This window comes from Leuresthes tenuis, unplaced genomic scaffold (genome assembly GCF_036924035.1).
Source record: "Leuresthes tenuis unplaced genomic scaffold, fLeuTen1.0.hap1 SCAF_6, whole genome shotgun sequence".
In the NCBI taxonomy this organism is placed as follows: domain Eukaryota; kingdom Metazoa; phylum Chordata; class Actinopteri; order Atheriniformes; family Atherinopsidae; genus Leuresthes; species Leuresthes tenuis.
The window spans coordinates 2164701-2184558 of NW_027325360.1; the positions used below are offsets into that span (position 1 = coordinate 2164701).

Genomic DNA, 19858 nt, shown 5'->3' on the forward strand with positions numbered 1-19858 from the left:
GCAACATGTGTGAGATTTAATAAAGTTTAATTTATTTGAATTTGTCTCCTCTTTTTTCCCCCCACACCTGGATTACCACATGCCGAATATTGAGGGACAAGTACATCTAAGTCGCCTTGTAGCTGTGACAAAGGAGGAGAGGACTCGTTTCTTCAGTTGTTTAACTGGAAACCATAAAGCAAATGAGAAATTGTTGTAATAACATGTTGAATAAATGTCCTCAGCTTGGCCTAAAGCACTGTATGAACTACAGAGACCTGCTAATGAACAGAGATCAGCTGAAAGTCAAAGCCTGCTATGGACCAACTGCACTTTATAATCAGTGGGTCTACATGATGAGATGAACTGGATTACAGCTACAGTTGGGTTCTGCTCCTTATCTGAGGGTAATTATCATTGGATATATGGCGGTGAATGAATGGAATCACTGGCACAAAGCATGTCATACCCCGGTACGATAGGTGGCGCTGTCCCCATTTCAGCTATCGCTAATAGAGCCACTTCCTGTTGACGTCTTCACCGCCAACAACAACAAACTCAGGCATTCAGAAAGATGGCGAACGCAGAGCGAGATGAAGCTGCGTCCCTCTCCCTCTGTGATGAGCTGGTTATGGCACAGATGATGCACAACGGCGCATTCTCCATCGCGTTGTTTCTTTCTTTCTGACGACAGCAACAGTAATATCGTCTCCTTCCACTTCCGGGTGACGATCGCGGGGAAAAATCTGGAGCTCGATCCGATCCGCTGTCGTCTACTTTGGGTCGAGTTATCTCGGGTCTTAATTCAATCAAAAGTAACCTGATCCCATCCGTTTTCTTGTCGGATTAAGCTTGTTACATGAGCTGAATAACTCAATTTTATTATAATTTAGCCATTAATCCGACTGTAATTGCATAAATACAGTCTGTGGCTGTACTATTTGATCAAAACAAATATATGTATGTATTTCTTCATTATATCTGTCACCCATAAAAGATTGTTCTAAATAAAATGTAACATTTTGCGAGGGAATACCTGGTTAAGGTAAACCGTAGCCACAGTTTAGTCATACACTGAAACCTCCATCCATACTTATATTTTAGTCTAAAGCAATGGACCTGCTTGAATAGATCCTCTGGTTTCCTGAAATCAGCTGTTATTCTACTTTGATCAGTGTAAAATTCTCCATCGCCTTGTTTCTTTCTTTCTGACGACAGCAACAGGAATATCGTCTCCTTCCACTTCCGGGTGATGATCGCTGGAAAAAATCTCGATCCGATCCACTGTCGTCTTTCTTCGATCGCAATTCGATTCAAACCCGATCCGATCCATTTCCTGTCAGATTAAGGCGTCTACATGAGCTGAATAACTCAGTCTTATTGTAATTTAGCCATTAATCTGATCCGATTTATGCTGGAAATAAGGTCCAGGTTTGAAAAAATCAACTTCCCCTTTAAGACAGATGGCAATCCTCTCAGATGTGGACTTCCCAGCAAGTTCAGCACAGGGTCAGATTGTGCAAACTGAAATTATTGCCTCTGTCCAAAAATTTGTTTCAACCACAAACTCTTCCAGAAACTAAACCGGCTTTCATGATGCTAGGAGAGCAAGTTACTGCTATTTAAAGAGGCTTTCTCCTGAGGACACTCCCAAACAAGTCATACTTGTTCAGTCCTTTTCCAATCAAACTGTCGTGAGCTTTAACCTTTAACACTGAGGCCTGTAGAGTCTGAGATGTAGCTCTTAGGTTTTTGACCTTGGGGTGACCTTTAACCTTTAACATGCTAACTGAGGCCTGTAGAGTCTGAGATGTAGCTCTTAGGTTTTTGACCTTGGGGTGACCTTTAACATGCTTACTGAGGCCTGTAGAGTCTGAGATGTAGCTCTTAGGTTTTTGACCTTGGGGTGACCTTTAACATGCTAACTGAGGCCTGTAGAGTCTGAGATGTAGCTCTTAGGTTTTTTACCTTGGGGTGACCTTTAACCTTTAACATGCTAACTGAGGCCTGTAGAGTCTGAGATGTAGCTCTTAGGTTTTTGACCTTGGGGTGACCTTTAACCTTTAACATGCTAACTGAGTCCTGTAGAGTCTGAGATGTATGACCTTTAACCTTTAACATGCTAACTGAGGCCTGTAGAGTCTGAGATGTAGCTCTTAGGTTTTTGACCTTGGGGTGACCTTTAACCTTTAACCTGCTAACTGAGGCCTGTAGAGTCTGAGATGTACCTTGGGGTGAACTTGCTGGGACGTCCACTCCTGGGAAGACTGATAACCATCTTAAATATTTTCCACTTGCAAATAATCTTCCTCGCTGTACAATGACAGGCTGAAAATGTTTGTAAATGGTCTCCTTTTGGATGTAAACTCACGCCTGAAAGCTCCAGATGAGCAAACGTCTGCTTTTATAGAGTTGCTTTCTCTTGCTAATGAGCCATTGATCAAGTGCATTTGACTTTGGAGACTTGGATCTCTCTGAACCTCGTTAGAAAACCTTAAATTAAATCAGTGCAACACATCATTAATGGTGTTTCAGCAGCAACACGTGGTGAACTGCACTGTTTCTTGTAAATTTAGCAATTCACTATTTCACAATTGTTTCATTACCCTTTTGGAGACAAGAGTGGGGCGGAGATATGATAGTAAAGTCTTTTGTTTGAAAATGGGAAGTCTTTTTTGACACAGGTCAGGCAAATCAAAGCAAATCTGGCAAAGAAAACCTTTTTATTGTCCCTTTAAAAGACAAAACAAGTATAGAGCATGCTTATAGAGGATGATTATAACAGCTTTTTGAGCTATTCAGCCCCAGAATTTGGATTTTGATGTGATTTATTCCACAAAAAGTACAAGAAAGAACTTTTAAATGTATACAATGCTCAGTTAAATACTGATGTACCAATCTGGCTGCACAAGAATTTGATAAAATCGAGAAAACAAACCAATTGTTATAGAGCATGCTTATAGAGAATGAACAGCTTTTTGAGCTATTCAGCCTCAGAGTTACCAATCTGCACAAGAATTTGAATAAATGTATATTTAGAAACCACTGAAGTCAATTTAACTGACAAGAATCCCTGCTTTTGGATCCTTGCTGTTGCCACTGATGCAAACACTCGCCTGAAAGGTCCAGACGAGCAAACTTCTGCTTCTGTGGAGTTGCTAATGAGCAACTGATCAAGTGCATTTGATAAGCTGCTCCTTACTGCTACTTATCCGCTTTAATTCCTGTTGGAGCAGTTATGGTGAACTTACACTGCCTCCGTATTTTGGCATTGAGCGACTAACACGACTTTACATTAAAAAAGGAATTTAGTTAAGGATTTTAGTCCTTAGAACAGATAAGGAGATAAGGGCAATTCTTTTTCCAAGCTGTCTGTGGAGAACTCAAGGCCAGAACTTGCCGTTTATGTGGCATTATCAGTTATAGCTTCTAATTCAGCAACAGCTAAACCAGCTAACCCCAAAGCCGATTGGTTCCCCTGCCGTTACTGTCATCTCTCTGGTCCCACTTCATATGACTGAACGCTGGGATCTTCTGAGACCTGCAGCATCACCGGTGCTGCTCTCTCCTGGTTAGGTTCATATCTCACGAACAGACGATAAATTATCAGCATCAATAACTGCTCCTCCTCCAGTGCCCCTCTGTCACAAGGCGTCCCCCAGGGTTCGGTGTTTGGTCCTCTGCTCTTCATCCTCTACATGCTCCCCCTGGGTAACATCATCCGCCGCCATGGTCTCCACTTCCAGTGCTATGCTGATGATATCCGGCTCTACATCTCCACCAACTCCATCACCACTGTAGCTAACTCCACCCTCACCAACTGCTTCACTGAAATAAAATCATGGATGCACTCAAACCACCGTCCAAAAACATGCATGTCAGGTTAATTGGTGACTCTAAATTGTCCGTAGGAGTGAGTGTGAGCGTGCATGGTTGTTTGTCTCGTTTGTCTCTATGTGGCCCTGTGATGGTGACCTGTCCAGGGTGTTCCCCGCCTTTCGCCCGATGGCTGCTGTGAAAGGCTCCAGCCCCCCTGCTACCCGACCGACGGATTGATGGTATAGGAAATGGGTGGATGCACTCAAACTTCCTCAAACTCAACTGTGACAAATCAGACATCCTCATCATCGGTCCCAAATCCCTCATCAAAACAGTCTCACCATGGAAACCACCACTTCGTTTCCCTCCGCTCACATCCGTAACCTTGCAGTCATCTTTGACAACAACCTCTCCTTTGAACGCCACGCCAACCAAGAACTGAAACTGGAAAATATTGCCCGTCTCCGGCACTGAAACTCTCATCCATGCCTTCATGGGGACTGGATACTGTAGTGGTAAGATTGCCACCTTCCATGTGGGAGACCTGGGTTCTAATCCCCTGCATGAAAGGTACTACCTCCAGTAGGGGTCCTTAGGCAAGACCCCCTTACCCTACATGCCTACCTGTAAGTTGCTTTGGATAAAAGTGTCTGTTAAATGCATAAACATCAAGACTTGGTTACTGCGACAGCATTTTTTACGGTTCATCATCCAAAGTCCTCGATAAACTCCAGCAAATACAAAACTCGTGACCACATCCCCCCAGTCCTCCATTGGCTCCATTGGCTCCTTTGGCTCCATTGGCTCCATTGGCTCCATTGGCTCCATTGGCTCCATTGGCTCCATTGGCTCCTTTGGCTCCATTGGCTCCTTTGGCTCCATTGGCTCCATTGGCTCCTTTGGCTCCATTGGCTCCTTTGGCTCCTTTGGCTCCATTGGCTCCTTTGGCTCCATTGGCTCCATTGGCTCCATTGGCTCCTTTGGCTCCATTGGCTCCTTTGGCTCCATTGGCTCCATTGGCTCCTTTGGCTCCATTGGCTCCTTTGGCTCCATTGGCTCCATTGGCTCCTTTGGCTCCATTGGCTCCATTGGCTCCATTGGCTCCATTGGCTCCATTGGCTCCTTTGGCTCCATTGTTTCCATTGGCTCCATTGGCCGTCCCTCAACGCATCTATTTGAAAGTCCTCCTCCTTACCCACAAAGCCCTCCATAACCAGGCCCCCTGCTACCTCACCAACCTGCTCCCCCGCCACACTCCTTCCCGCAGCCGCCTGATGCCGACCTCCTGGCTCCACCACTCAGAACCCGGCACCGGACCTGGGGTAACGGAGCCATTCTCCATAGCTGCTTCCACCCTCTGGAACTCTCTCCCCAAACACATCCGTACAGATCTCACCACATTCAAATAACATCTCAAATCCATCTTTTTAGATCTGCTTTTAATGTGAGATTAATGTCCTGTGTATTCTGGTCTTAGACTTGTCACAAAGAGTGTCACAAATAAAGTGTATTATTATTATTATTATTTATGCTTAAAAGGATATGACCTTTGAATTAAATTAAAAACACATCATTACTGGTGTTTCAGCAGCAACACATGGTGAACTGGACTGTTTCTTGTAAATTTAGCAATTCACTATTTCACAATTGTTTCATTACCCCTTTTGGAGACAAAAGTGGGGCGGAGATATGATAGTAAAGTCTTTTGTTTGAAAATGGGAAGTCTTTTTTGACACAGGTCAGGCAAATCAAAGCAAATCTTGCAAAGAAAACCTTTTTATTGTATATAAGTATAGAGCATGCTTATAGAGAATAATTACAAGAGCTTTTTGAGCCCCACAGTTTGGATTTTGATGTGATTTATTCCACAAAAAGTACAAGAAAGAACTCGTGAAGTTTTAAATGTATACAATGCTCAGTTAAATACTGATGTACCAATCTGGCTGCACAAGAATTTGATAAAATCGAGAAAACAAACCAATTGTTATGATTGTCAGTTTCTGTTTAGTCTTTGGTTTATTCAACTGTCTTTCCTGAGTCACTCACCTTTTTTCCCCTCCGCTGCCTTCACTCAGTTATCACCTTCCTCAGTGTTTGATCTCCAAGTCTGTTCATGCCCAGATCCTCACCTCCTCACCTCTTCACCTCCTCACCTCCTCATCCACTGTCACTCAGGTAAATTGTCATTTTTTTCAGTGTTTTCTTTGGAATATCTGCATCTGGGTCCTTCTTTCACCACCAAGCCACACACTCCACGTGACACCAATATAGAATAGAAAAATACTTTATTCGTTTTATACTTTATACTCACTCCAAAACAGGTCGTCAGAGGGGGGGTGGCAAGATCTTCTTCCTACAGAGTTCCAACATTGGCAGTGGACTGGGGATATATATGGTTTAATGTGTTATAGATCCTTGTGATGGCCCCCCAAGGACCGGCCTTTGTGGCTCGAATAGTATCTAAGGGAGTCTCTGGAGGTAACTCAGGGAAAGGATGGTAACCTTTTCGAACAAAGTCCCTAATCTGACTGGGGTTGGCCGAATTTCTCTGCCAGTTGAGCAAATGATGCAAATACTCAATATACAGATCTTTAACAACACGTATTCCTTTCCCGTGCCATGGGCAAAAAGACAGATCTCGCCGGGTTGGTGTAAAGAGATAGTTTGACACAATGGGTGCCATTAAGGAGACTTTTTGCAGGCCGAACTGCTTCCTGAACTGCGACATAAGTGTGTGACCAATGACCGGATTGATGTATGAAGTATGAATTGCCAGAGATAATGGGGAAGTAACCAAGGAGTGGAATCTATCTTTACCCATTCAGGTGCATGCTCAAGAGGATCACTTTGGATGTATATGATAACTTTAACCAGGGGCTGACACCAAAAGCGTCGTGAGCGGCCAGCTGCCGTTCATTTTCAATGTAAACTGGCGTCGATGAGCGGCGCGTTGTGAGCTTCAAGAGTTGAGAAAGGCTCAACTTTATGCAAATGAGCAGTGACGCGACGACAGCCAATTAGGGCCGATCTGGATTCCGAAGGCGGAAAAAAGCGGAAAAGGGCGGAAAATAGCAGAGGGCAAACACAAAGAAACACAAAGAAGGCTGCCAACAGTACGATCCATGGTGAAAGAGGGAACCGATGTATGGATGGATTATTATATATATATATATATGCTAGTTGCTATATATATAAGCCCTGCCCCTTTGGCCGCTTCCGGCGGCAGAAGAAGTACAAGCGGCGGGTTGTGAGCCCCCAGTAAGGATGTTGCGAGCCCAATAATAATAAAGGAGGTTGGACATCCCTCCCGATGTTTTGGGTCTTTGTAAAAAGGCTTTCCTTGTCCGGGGCTGCCTGCCATCCCAGATGAAATAAGAAAATGTTCTATCGAGAGAGCCAAACGAAATGAATACATGGATATTCTGAAAAAGACATATGAATTTGGGAATTATATTCATTTTGATTAAGTTAATGCTCCCAGCCAGTGATAATGAAAGCATGCGCCAACACGCCAGATGTTGTTTGCATTTGTCAATTAGAGGAGAGAAATTAAGCTTGTATGATAACTGAAAAGAGCGAGGGACAGAAATCTCCAGATATCTGAAGTGGGATGTCACTCTCTTGAAGAGGAACATGGAGGCAGGGATATTGAGAGCAGTGGGGGTTCAAAGGGAAAACTTCGCCAGAGAGCTTCCCGAACTCTTCCAGCCTCGATAGAATGGATGGAAGAGACATTGCAGGGTTGGTAACATATAGGAGAAGGTCGTCTGCATACAATGACACCTCGGATTATCCCCTCAAAGGAGCGACACGGGCTCAAGGAAACTGCAAGGGGCTCAATCACCAGATCAAAAAGCACCGGGGATTAGGGCCTGTCTCTTTCACCGGTACAAGGGGAAGTAGCTTGATTGTACCTCATTAGAGCGAACCGAGGCTAAGGGGCCACTGGAAAGTAATTTGACCCAAGAGACAAAAGCGGGTCCAAAGGAAGCCCCATTCCTCCCGATCAGAAGCCTTTTCTGCATCCAAGGCTACAATAATTTCAGGTGAACAAGACTCTGATTGGGTGTACATGGCAAAGGCATGCCGTCCCTGAATAAATCCAGTTTGATCGGTAGAAATGAGGGCTGGCCTGGCCTAATGGTGTCCCGATACTTCCCCTGAGCGATAGAGCATGTTCAGCAGTTTCTGCAGACATGAGGTAAGACATGAGACATGAGACACTGTACAGGTCTTAACAACCAACTGTCAGAAACCCATGATCACAGCCAAGAGCAATTTACGTTTCCATTTAATTAAGTGTGTGTTCACACCAGATATTAACTGACAGGTTTAACTTTGTGACAAAATCTCAGCCAACATCACAGCACCTTAACAGTGATATGAATATAGTTAGAAAGCTCCAGAGTTTAAAATGTTCACATGAACCTGGAAATAATCAGAGAGTTTGATGGTTCAGAAGCATCAAAGAACAGAGGTATTTGGGATTTAGCTCCGTTTCAAGCAATCAAATTAACGTTGGCCATGACAACAACATTTAGATGTCTTTGAATGCAACACTCCAGTGAAGACTCATTCAGATGCTGATCAGATGCATTCATCAAAGGCAGAGTTTCTGGCATTTTCTGCCCCTCTTTGATTGCTACAAGTTCAATCTTTTGTAAGTTGTAAGCAAATTTCAACCCTCTCTGAATCCTTCAGGTCTGGACTCACTGCTGTCCAGTTCAAGGCCTCGACTACACTCCTCCAGATGTATTTTCAAGCAGATGTTTTGTCTTTTTTCCAACTCAAACCCTGAGATAATCCTGCCAGGCCAAGAGGTGATGATAATGTCTGCATTAGCAACACATCGAAACCTCAGAGAAGGACATCTGAGCGTCCCTAATGAGCCAGAATTCATGATAAATGTTCCATGTTGAAGATGCGAAGGCATATCGAGGAATGATTGGGTGGCTGGGATTGTTGAGAGGTCTGAGAGTGCGTCAGCCTTAAGAAGTGGCTGATTTTAAACAAAGGACAGTGACAGATGGTGAATATTTACACTTTGCTTGAGAGCCAGTGAGAATAACGCTGGAGTGAAACACGAGGAAGTTAAAAGATGATTATCACTCTTTTTTTTTTGGTCGTGTGATTTACAGACGCCGAACTTCCGGAATTTGCTCATCGCCGTGAAAATAAGGAAAGAACTGACTGTTTTTTCTTGGAAGTCATTTCCAGTTATGTTTATATTTATTCATGACAAGGAGGCTTAATCACGGCCGCAGTTTCCACTGTGAAAGTATTCAGGCAGGAAGCCATCAGTCATAAGACAGGCTTGAATTCCTTCCCAGCTTACCTCCTCCAATCATCCGGCAGAACGCCCCCCTCCCACACACACAAACACATATCCTGCCTCCATGTCTCCTGGGTTGAAAGAAATTCAACCTTCAAATTCAAATCCCTGCCATTAACCACGGAGATAAGGACCGCTTCCATGTGGCAGAAGCTCGAGATGAAGCGGTGGGAGGGGGCCGTTTAAAGAAAAGACTGTCGCCACCTGGAGGTTATGTTTCAGCCCCCAAGAACTTAAGTGTAAAGCACACAGGCTCCAAAGCAACATATGTTAAAGAAGTGGCAGTTTGACTGTAATAAAATGCAAAAGCAGCCACCATCAGCCCAGCTAAACGAACCAGAGCAGAGCAGCACAGGGCAGCGTCCTGAACTGGTTCAAAGAAATGAAAAACATGCAACAGGAGAGCTCATCAGCCACTCATTACGGTGGAGAGGGCGAGCACCTCCTAATCCCCGGGGGTGCACATCAGCGAGGACCTCACCTGGTCAGTGAACGCCACACAGCTGCTGCTGCAGGCTGAGATCTTCGGGATTTTCTGCAGCTGCGTTGTTGGGAGCATCCTGACCAGCTGCAGTACTGTCATGGAGAGTGGTGAAGACAGCTGAGAGCATCCTCAGGACCCCCCCCTCTGAGTCCATCATCAAAGACCACACTTCTACAGAAGAGTGAAAAGCAGGACCACCTTTTCCCCACCGCCATCAGAGCCCCACGTCACTGGCCTCGCAGTGCGTTGAGTCTGTTGGCATCAGCCCACAGAAAGAGAGTCACACCACTGATCTGACACCTCGTGATGAAGCAACCTCGTGATGAAGCAACCCTGCTTGTGGTTTGTCTCCCATGTTTGAGTCATGAGACCAAAGATAAAGTTGGGCGCTCTCTTTTCTCTCTCAGCTCCTCAGCTTTCTACAACCACTTATTTCCTCAAAACAAAGATGTATTAAAAAGAAGGAGGGGGATGAATGACTCCATCCTATCTTTAAGATCTCATTTTTCCCCACTGCCCCAGCTGAGCACTTCGAGTTTGGATCCCAGAGTTTTCCATGAACATAATGGCAGAGGGAGCAGCTTCTCTTGTGCTTCTAAGACCAAGGAGCTTATCATTCGGGGCCCTTTATCTCTGTCACAGAAGAGGTCTCATCGAAGAGAGATCTGTTGGAATTAAGACGGGATTACAGTGAACTGGCTCTAACTTTAGCTGCATGTTTGCAGTGCCTTGAGATGGCATTTCTTCTGATTTGGCTCCATATGAATTAGATTGATGTCTGTGAATCTGTGTCATTAAAACTTTGTTTGTGCTAAACCAGCTGATTATTCAGGAAAAACAAACGTTCACACCAGATATTAACTGACAGGTTTAACTTTGTGACAAAATCTCAGCCAACATCACAGCACCTTAACAGTGATATGAATATAGTAAGAAAGCTCCAGAGTTTAAAATGTTCACATGAACCTGGAAATAATCAGAGTTTGATGGTTCAGAAGCATCAAAGAACAGAGGTATTTGGGATTTAGCTCCGTTTCAAGCAATCAAATTAACATTGGCCATGATAACAACATTTAGATGTCTTTGAATGCAACACTCCAGTGAAGACTCATTCAGATGCATTCATCAAAGGCACAGTTTCTGGCATTTTCTGCCCCTCTTTGATTGCTACGAGTATTTTTGGGGCCCTATATCTCTGTGACAGAAGAGGTCTCATCGAAGAGAGATCTGTTGGAATTAAGACGGGATTTCAGTGAACTGGCTCTAACTTTAGCTGCATGTTTGCAGTGCCTTGAGATGGCATTTCTTCTGATTTGGCTCCATATGAATTAGATTGATGTCTGTGAATCTGTGTCATTAAAACTTTGTTTGTGCTAAACCAGCTGATTATTCAGCAGAAACAAACATTGGCCATTTCAGTCGTAAGCCTCGGATCTTTAAGTCTCCGCCAGAATCATCAGAAACAGAGTCAGAATACTTTATTGAGCCCCAGGGGCAAATTCTTCTTGTTGCAGCTGCATGTCACTGGCTTCAGTTGGCATCAGCCTCCAAAAAAGAGTCACACTACTAATCTGACACCCTGTGATGAAGCAACCTCGTGATGAAGCAACCCTGTTTGTGGTTCGTCTCCCAAGTTTGAGTCATGAGACCAAAGATAACTGTAGCGTAACTCGCTGTTGGTTGGGCGCTCTCTTTTCTCTCAGCTCCTCAGCTTTCTACAACCACTAATTTCCTCAAAAACGAAAATGTATTAAAAAGAAGGAGGGGGGGGGGGGGGGGGGGTGCAAACTGCAGTGGAAAACCACAGCTAAATTAAGCTGGAGGGAAAAACACGGGGAGATTCCTTATTGTCCCTGCTCAGAGGAATCAATAAGGTGTTTTTGGAGGTTGTGAGGTTGAAATTTAACCAACGCTTCTCATTTTTTGGGGTCTGACATTCATGAATCTCTGGAATACTCATCTAAAACTACTATTTCCTTTGGTGTCCATGTATTTGGGTAGCATAGCACTGCATGCTCAAATGATGGCAGAGCAGTATTTAGTGAGGATATTACTGATTGGAGGGAGGAAAGCTATAAGAAAGAAGTGGCTGCAACCAAACAGACCAACACATGGATCAGATATATGATCTCAGGGAGCCCAGAACTGCTTTAAGTACATTTATTATGTTGTTTGTGGTGCCAGAACATCGTGATAACTGAGAAGAAGTCAATAGAAAAGTAGTAGGTGGGACATCGTCTGTTATCTTTCAAATGAGAAGTCAAAGGGATAGTTTTTTTGTACTGACAGCATGTTTCTCCCTGACAAGAATGAAGTAAAAGAATAAAAAATGTGCTAAATATTCCTTATAGATTGTTACATTTGATTACTCTCCAACCTGCCGGGGTCACAGGACGCCCTCAGATGGTTGCAGGCCTCAGTGGAGCAAGACAGATAACAGGGCAGATGGATACTGTCCTTTGAATGGTGTTATGGTGTTTTTCCCCCCTCTTCTCCCTCTTTTCTGTCTTCTCAAACCCCAGCTGGTCGAGGCGGATGGACCCTTCCTGGTTCTGGTTCTGCCAGAGGTTTCTTCCTGGTTCTGGTTCTGATGAAGGTTTCTTCCTGGTTCTGGTTCTGATGAAGGTTTCTTCCTGGCTCTGGTTCTGCCAGAGGTTTCTTCCTGGTTCTGCCAGAGGTTTCTTCCTGGTTCTGCCAGAGGTTTCTTCCTGGTTCTGGTTCTGCCAGAGGTTTCTTCCTGGTTCTGGTTCTGCCAGAGGTTTCTTTCTGAGTCTGGTTCTGCCAGAGGTTTCTTCCTGAGTCTGGGTCTGCCAGAGGTTTCTTCCTGGTTCTGGTTCTGCCAGAGGTTTCTTCCTGGTTCTGCCAGAGGTTTCTTCCTGGTTCTGGTTCTGCCAGAGGTTTCTTCCTGTTAAAGGGAGTCGTTCCTTTCCACAGTCCCTCAGGCTCAGGACGGGAGATTGGACTGAAGACAAGTTTCGGTCCAATCTGTTGGTTTCCTTAGCTCGGATATTATTTTTGAATTGGCTCCATATGAATTAATTGGATTATAATTACAATGAATTGAATTCCAATTGGCTTGAATTGGACTTTATTACTTAAGTGCCTTGAGATGACTGTAATTGTTGTAATCTGGCGCTTTATAGATAAAATTTAATTGAATTGAATTGAATTGAAAGAGGCCCAGGTCAGAAATAGTCTGAGTCTGGTTCTGCCAGAGGTTTCTTCCTGTTAAATTGAATTGAATTGGAGTTTATCTCTTTTCCTCCACCTTATTCTCTCACAATCTTTCAAATCCACGAATGAATCATTTTTCTGATGGCAGCAGAACGTTTCTGACCATCTGCTACACGTCTTCCTGATTACAGAAAGACCCCCAGGTTCTTTTTGTTCCTCTTTAATGTGCTTTATTTGAAGTTCTAAAACCAAAGCCATGTGTGGCGTGTTTGTGAAAGCATCCTTACTTCAGGGTGAAAGCCCTGCAACTTACAGAGGTTACAGGAAGATTCCTTCCCAAACACAAGAGTAAGAGCAGGAAATATCCAAAACCTGCAGGACCCGAGTTTATCATCATTAGCTTATATTTTTAGATGCTTAATGAACAGCATGACTTGTTTGAAGCTGATGGTCACAGGAGCTTAACAACATCTAGCTGAAAAATGATGTCACTCAGAGAAAAATCACTGGTTTCTCTTCTGATGTTTTCTGGGAATTTGAAATGAAACGAGAATGCAAACCAGACTCTTTACGCCGCACTGAAAGAAGACCATTGTGTCTTTGTAAAATCAAGTTTTATTTTAGAAACCCATTCACACACAATTATAAACATTCTCGTATTACATCATTTCTTTAAAAGTAGGAAAAGTCACATTGCAAAATCTCAAGTATAGAGAAGCCAGTAATGAATTAAATAATTACATTTTAAAAAACCTAAGCTTGGTTTTTGTAGACAGGTCTGTGTAAGCGATAGCCAATAGGAAACCTGTATAAATACTGATCTACATCTACAGCGGAGCATCGAAACATTCCTCAACGACCAGCACTGCTAGATGCTCCCGTTACACGTGTGTCCAGAGTTTTAAACTGACGTAAACGCAGACAAACAGCTGTTTGGAATAATATGATCAAGCTTGTTTGAAAAGAAAGAGTTTAGCATATTTAAACCTTTTTTACCGAATAAAATGACATGTTAGTGAAGCACAGTGACTGTCTGCGTTGTTGATTACTCTTCAGACCTTTACGCTATTGAATAAGACGGCCTTAGTTACCGTAGTTACCGTAGTTACCTTAGTTACCGTAGTTACCGTCCTGTGACTGGAGCAGAGTGTTTACTTCTACCACTGACTTCTGTCAAAGTTCCTCTCATTCCCAAAATGCTTCAGCCCCCTTCCAGGTTAATCATTTCTGCCGCTGAGCTGTCGCTGCACGGCTAACATTTAAGGAAGCCGCCTCAGTTTTCAGATTCTTTCACAACTTGTTGCCACCTGCAGCAGGGCTGCCTTTCAAATGATTTCTCTTTCGCCGATTTAACTTTCAGCACAGACAGAAAAGAGCGGCACACTCAGTGAATCATTTACTCTATAACCACACCTACAAGACTGAAATCCCCCGGATCATCACTCTGGCATTTACTTAGTGATTTTTTTTGCTTTTGTTTCATGCTTTATGTCCTAAATGCTCATTTATTTCCCCCCCAAAGTGTATTAAAAAAACACAACATGTGAACTTAGAAATAGAAGGTGTAGCCAAGAAGTTCTGCATGTTTAGCATAGTGCATTATAGGTGAATTAGTGCTTAGTATGTCTGTAAGAGCTGCACAGAGTTAAGAACAATGCAGGAAAGAGCAACCCTGCTGCTGCTGCTAGCAGCGACTCACTGCAACATATTCATCATGCATCACCAGCAAAAAGGAATCAATAAAACTCCACGGCGCCCGGAGCATCCATCTGACCACGTCATTCAGGAAGAAGCTCAGCTCCAAAGAACACCAGCCTCTCTGACCTGGATATGAAGTGTTGGTAGTTGGACTTCACGCGCAGTCTGTCGTTGGCCCTCAGTTTAAACGTGACAGCCGTATAGATGGATTTCCTACAGGAAACTTCCCTGCATACCACCGTCTCTTGCGATGACATGAGCGGCCTGTTTTCGTCATAAGCATCTCCGATGACCAACACGGAGAACTCCAGCAGTATCGGTATCATACTGTTTATATCCACATACGTGAGCTGCAGGTAGACTCTGTAGTACCCCGATCTCGGCACCTGGAGCTCCCCGTTGGAGTAATTGAAACCTCCTTCACAGTATGCATTGCCTTTGGTGGGTTCCCATCGAAGGTATCCTTCAGCAGTGACTGCAGGGTTTTCATAAGGAGCTAAGAGAGGGACAAAAAGGCAAAGCTACAGTTAGAATCGTACTTTCTCCTCTGTCACCACAGATTAACATGATACCCTACGGATTGGGGGGGGGGGTAAAGCTGAGAAGCACAAACGGTGGAGAACAAAATGTGTGAAACACACTCTGGATGCAGCTTAAACTGTTCGCTGAGTCGCTGCTTTAGAATCCTGTCAGGTCTCACAGAGGCTCTTAGGTTTTTGTTTATTGTCTTGTCACTTCCTGTTTTATTTTGAAATTAACAACTCCTCTTGTTTCAGATAACTTGCCCATCATGCGTCTCATTGTCTTCCCTGATTCCCAAAGTGTTTCCCCCTGTTCCCCTCGGTTCCTCAGGTGTATTTAGTCTGTGTTTCCCTCGTCTCGTTGCCAGTGTGTTGAATTTGTCTCTCTAGTGTTCTTCCTCTAGCCTCCACAGTGATTCCACGACAATGTAAACCAAAGATCTAGTTTATTAACGATTTCCTCCTTGAGAGTGATTTTCTGTTGTAAGTTTTGTCATAGATTTAGTCAAGTGAAGTTTAGTTTGTCTTGTCGTTTATTTTTTTTTATCAGTAGTTTCTCCTGTAGAGGAGTGTCTTTGATTTATAATTATAACTTTCATAGCAACTCCATTAGAAAGAGTCTCTTTTGTTTATTGGTTTGTTAAATTTCTACAGAGCCTCCGACGGTTCGGAGAGGGATAAGTTTAGTTCAGCTTAAACTGTTCGCTGAGTCGCTGCTTTAGAATCCTGTCAGGTCTCACAGAGGCTCTTAGGTTTTTGTACCTTGTCTTGTCACTTCCTGTTTTATTTTGAAGTATTAACTCCTCTCGTTTCAGATAACTCCATCATGCGTCTCATTGTCTTCCCTGATTCCCAAAGTGTTTCCACCTGTTCCCCTTGGTTCCTCAGGTGTATTTAGTCTGTGTCTCGTTGCCAGTGTGTTGAATTGTCTCTCTAGCCTCCAAAGTAACCAAAGCCTAAGTATCAAAGATCTTGTTTATTAATGATTTCCTCCTTGAGAGCGATTTTCTGTTGTAAGTTTTGCCAAGTGAAGTTTTCTTTGTCTTGTTGTTATCAGTAGTATCTCCGGTAGAGGAGTGTCTTTGATTTATAATTATAACTTTCATAGCAACTCCATTAGAAGGAGTCTCTTTCTGTTTATTGGTTTTGTTAAACTTCTACAGAGCCTCCGACGGTTCGGAGAGGGATAAGTTTAGTTCAGCTTAAACTGTTCGCTGAGTCGCTGCTTTAGACTCCAGTACAGAGTGGAGAAATGACACATAAAAAGGAAATCTGTGGTTACTCTGCTGACCCATCATTCAGAAGATGTACTTCTCATTTTCAGAGCACTCTCTGTGCTGTGGTGGGAGCGCCTATTACATCCTACTACACTCTGCAGAAGGCTGACCCAACAACACTTCTACAGTAAGACACATGTGGGCTACATTACAGATGCTCATTACCTATTCTTTATTATTCTTTGGGGGGGTCGTGTCCCCCCAATATTGAGAAAATACCAACCTGTCCCCCCCAATATACAGAAGAAAATATGTAAAATGCATGTTCTCCTTTTATGAACCCTGTCAAGGGATCGGTCTCTTGTTATTTCTTATTTATTTTCAACTTATTTCCGTGTGTTACCATGGTAACGTAACGGCTGCGCCGCGGTTACCGTGGGAACGTAACGGCTCAATGAGAGTGACCCACCGGCTCTCCTTATCTTTACGTTGGACTTCTACTTTTGACGGAGCCGCAGATTGTACCAGAACAGGAAATCCAGCACAGAATCAACAAAATAAACTTCCGCCCCCTTTCAAAATAAAACAACTTAAAGCAAAAATAACTATTAGACTATTAGACTTTTCATTGTTAATGCACATTTTGAGACATTGACACAATAGAAATGAACCTGGACTTAAAAGTCCTCAGCACATTTTTTGTTAAAGGAAAAGTCTGTAATTTGTTACATCATTAGTTGTCCTTATTAAAATATTTCCATAAACATGCTTTGGGTATTTGGTCGTTTTCCATTGGAAGCTGTCCTATTTGCTACAGAACTACTGGAAGAGCATAATTGTAATTGGTAGGTGTGTTTAAGGTCAGTAAACAGTAAGCAACTAACCAAAACAAAGTGGGGGGGCAGTCACTGTCTAGGAGAAATTACACTATTCCTTTAGATGTGAACTTACATGGTCAATGTAGTCCTCTAAACTATGTTCTAAATGTCCAATTTTTCATATATAAATAAAGAATTGTAGATAATGCACTCAACAATGTCTAAACCATGGTTACGCCCTTGCTGATTACACATCAGAACCATCTCTTTTGCGTGCCTGCATACCTGTCAGCAGGGCTCTGGGAACCCCCACCTTCTTCTGCTGGACAGCAGTGTCTGCAAGAGACATAAAATAAAATAAAAAAAACTGTTATGTTCACAACAACAAGGAAAAAACTGCCAGTTTCGACAAGAATGAGAGCGTGCGAGTTTTCACTCTCACTTGTCATGAGACTGATAGTATTTACCTGATGAGTGTCTGTGCGGCTGCTCCTCGGTCTGTAAGAAAACAAGCGCAGTCAGCAACGAGTGACGCAACACACAATAACGCACGCGCGCACGCCCGGGGGCTCTATAGTTGATCTTATTCCAAGCTGTCACTTTCATTCAATAAACTCCGGCTTTAAGAAGAAAAAAAACACGTGCTTTGCGTTCATGCGCGTGCACCTCCAAAAGTTTAGACTCCTCTCACTTAAATGATTTTGCTAGAATAAAAGTAGTCGCAGCCGTGTGAGGTGAACAGTGCGCGAGGGAATACACTTTGACCGAGTTTATGTCCCAGCTGAATGAACGAGGTAATTTCCTTCTGCAGCGCGTGAAAACACTGAAATATGTGCGCAGATCTGCGGAGTTCGGCAGCTCTTACCTGGTTGTGGGGTGACGCGTGACACTTTCTTTCAACTCCTGCCACGACCAGCAAAGCCAGCACACCCAACATCAAGAGAAGGAGCAGGGTGGCAAGTAAACGAGCCACGCGTCGCTCTCGGGTCTCTCTCTGGCGGAGAAGCTGAAGCAGATAGTCCTGAAGGTGAAACCCTGTCACTGCTTCTCCCTCGTATCCGTCTCCCTCCATTCCTCTGGCTTTCCATCCGTGAATCAGCTGTCGGCTCCCATGCAGCATCTCCATTTATCGATGTTCAATCGCTAATACGCCCACGTTGAAAGAGGTTTCACTGACATGCAGTCCCGTTCAAACAAGTTTCGCCAAGTGCCAAAATTCCCGCCTGAACTTCCTCTTTTAGAGGCTGAGTTTTGGATGCAGGGAAAACGTTTGATGTCTGGCTGCTGGCGCAGATGTGTTGTGCCATAATAAAGCCCCACCTTCTGTCATACCAACCCCACATCCAAGAATGCAGAGTGACATTTGCTTTTAGCAGCTCGGAGAAAACACATTAATTAACTGATTAATTAACGCGTTAATTACAAGCCACCGGACGACCCAATCCAGAGAATGAGCATGTTTGAGTGACATTTTTTAGAGCATATTATGTGATATTATAGAATTTTATTATAACTCATTAATTAACGCGTTACTTACAAGCCATCGGACGACCCAATCCAGAGAATGAGCATGTTTGAGTGACATTTTTTAGAGCATATTATGTGATATTATAGAATTTTACTATCAAATGCTGGAACATTGACTGGAAATGCACAAGTCTTGATAACCTGAGCAATGAAGAAGTGGGATTCACAACATAAAAACCTGAAGAGGGGACATCATCACACACAAAACTGTGATACAAGACAAGGTCCGCAAGAGGAACTGCCTTTAACCATCAGACACATTTATTGGACAATATATTTCCTAAATCCTTTCTGCTCTTTAAGGAAATGACAGAAAACGGCCACACACGAGGGGAAAAACAGCCTGATTGTCAGCAATTTATTGGTTTGATGACTTGAAGTGCGAAAGCGTGCGTCTACGCAGTGTTTACATCCCGAGTGACGCAGACTGAAGACAAAATTGAGGAAATAGTACAGTTGATATTGCAATGATAAAGAACACTTGCAGCTGAGTCAGCAGTTTCTAACGAGTGGTCCGGAGAGAGATAATCCAAACCTTATGCCTCAGGAATAGACAAAGGTCAAGAGCATAAATGAAATATGGGATCATTTAGGAATCTGCAGAAAGAAAGTAGGAAGGAGGGAGGATTCAAGTCTTGCATTGCACACACTGCTGTGACCTTTGCCTCCAAACTCATTTACTGTAACAGACCAGTTGTTCTGGACAGTAAAAGTCTCTCTGGAGCACATCCCAGCAGCCTTGAGCCGAGGGTGGTCCATCACAGGGTCAGGCAGGGTCAAACAGCCACGCCTCCTCGCCCCGAGGATCAATTTAGAGTCTCCAACTAACCTGATATGCAGGTCTTTGCACAGCGAGGGGAAGAACCCACGCATACACGGGCTTTTAAAGTTGAATCAGTTCCGGTCCTCGTGTTTTCCATGTTTGCCTCCTCCACCACACCTGATTCAAATGAATGGCTCCTTATCAGGCCGCTGCAGAGCTTGGTGACGAGCTGATCATTTGAATCAGGTGTGGTGGGAAACAGGCAGGGCGCTGGGTCATAAGCACCGGAACTGAGAGCATTAAATCAAACTAAAAGAGGCCTATAGTAGGTGCACAAAATGCTTTGTGCCAGTGAGGTTGTGATGTGCCTCGGAATGAGTTTCAGTGACATGCAAATTCTATTTAAAGAATTCTAGCTTAAAGAGATTGTACATAAAAATGCATGAACGTTAAATTCCTGTCATGCATGACACTTGGCAGCCTGTCACTCAAAGCAGCAGCAGCCTACATAAACAGGTTGTGGCTG

The 19858-nt window shown here is 43.6% G+C and overlaps 1 protein-coding gene across 1 annotated transcript; it reads right to left on the reverse strand.

Annotated features, from left to right (window-relative positions):
• Positions 1-13421: 13421 nt before the first annotated feature.
• On the reverse strand, positions 13422-18298 carry LOC140309063 (lymphotoxin-alpha-like). The gene is made up of 4 exons (XM_072386896.1): positions 17908-18298; positions 17510-17540; positions 17328-17378; positions 13422-14982 (listed from the first exon to the last, which is right to left on the reverse strand). Exons 1-4 carry the CDS (start codon positions 18166-18168, stop codon positions 14567-14569), a joined length of 759 nt encoding a protein of 252 aa, XP_072242997.1. The 5' UTR covers positions 18169-18298; the 3' UTR covers positions 13422-14566.
• Between the last annotated feature and the right edge of the window lie 1560 nt (positions 18299-19858).

Excerpts from the sequence above, each read along its gene's own strand:
- LOC140309063 (XM_072386896.1), bottom strand. The coding sequence starts at position 18,168 with ATGGAGATGCTGCATGGGAGCCGACAGCTGATTCACGGATGGAAAGCC. Across the intron at positions 17,379-17,509 it reads GCCGCACAGACACTCATCAG|ACACTGCTGTCCAGCAGAAG; the intron begins GTAAATACTATC and ends TGTCTCTTGCAG. Across the intron at positions 14,983-17,327 it reads TCCCAGAGCCCTGCTGACAG|CTCCTTATGAAAACCCTGCA; the intron begins GTATGCAGGCAC and ends TCCCTCTCTTAG.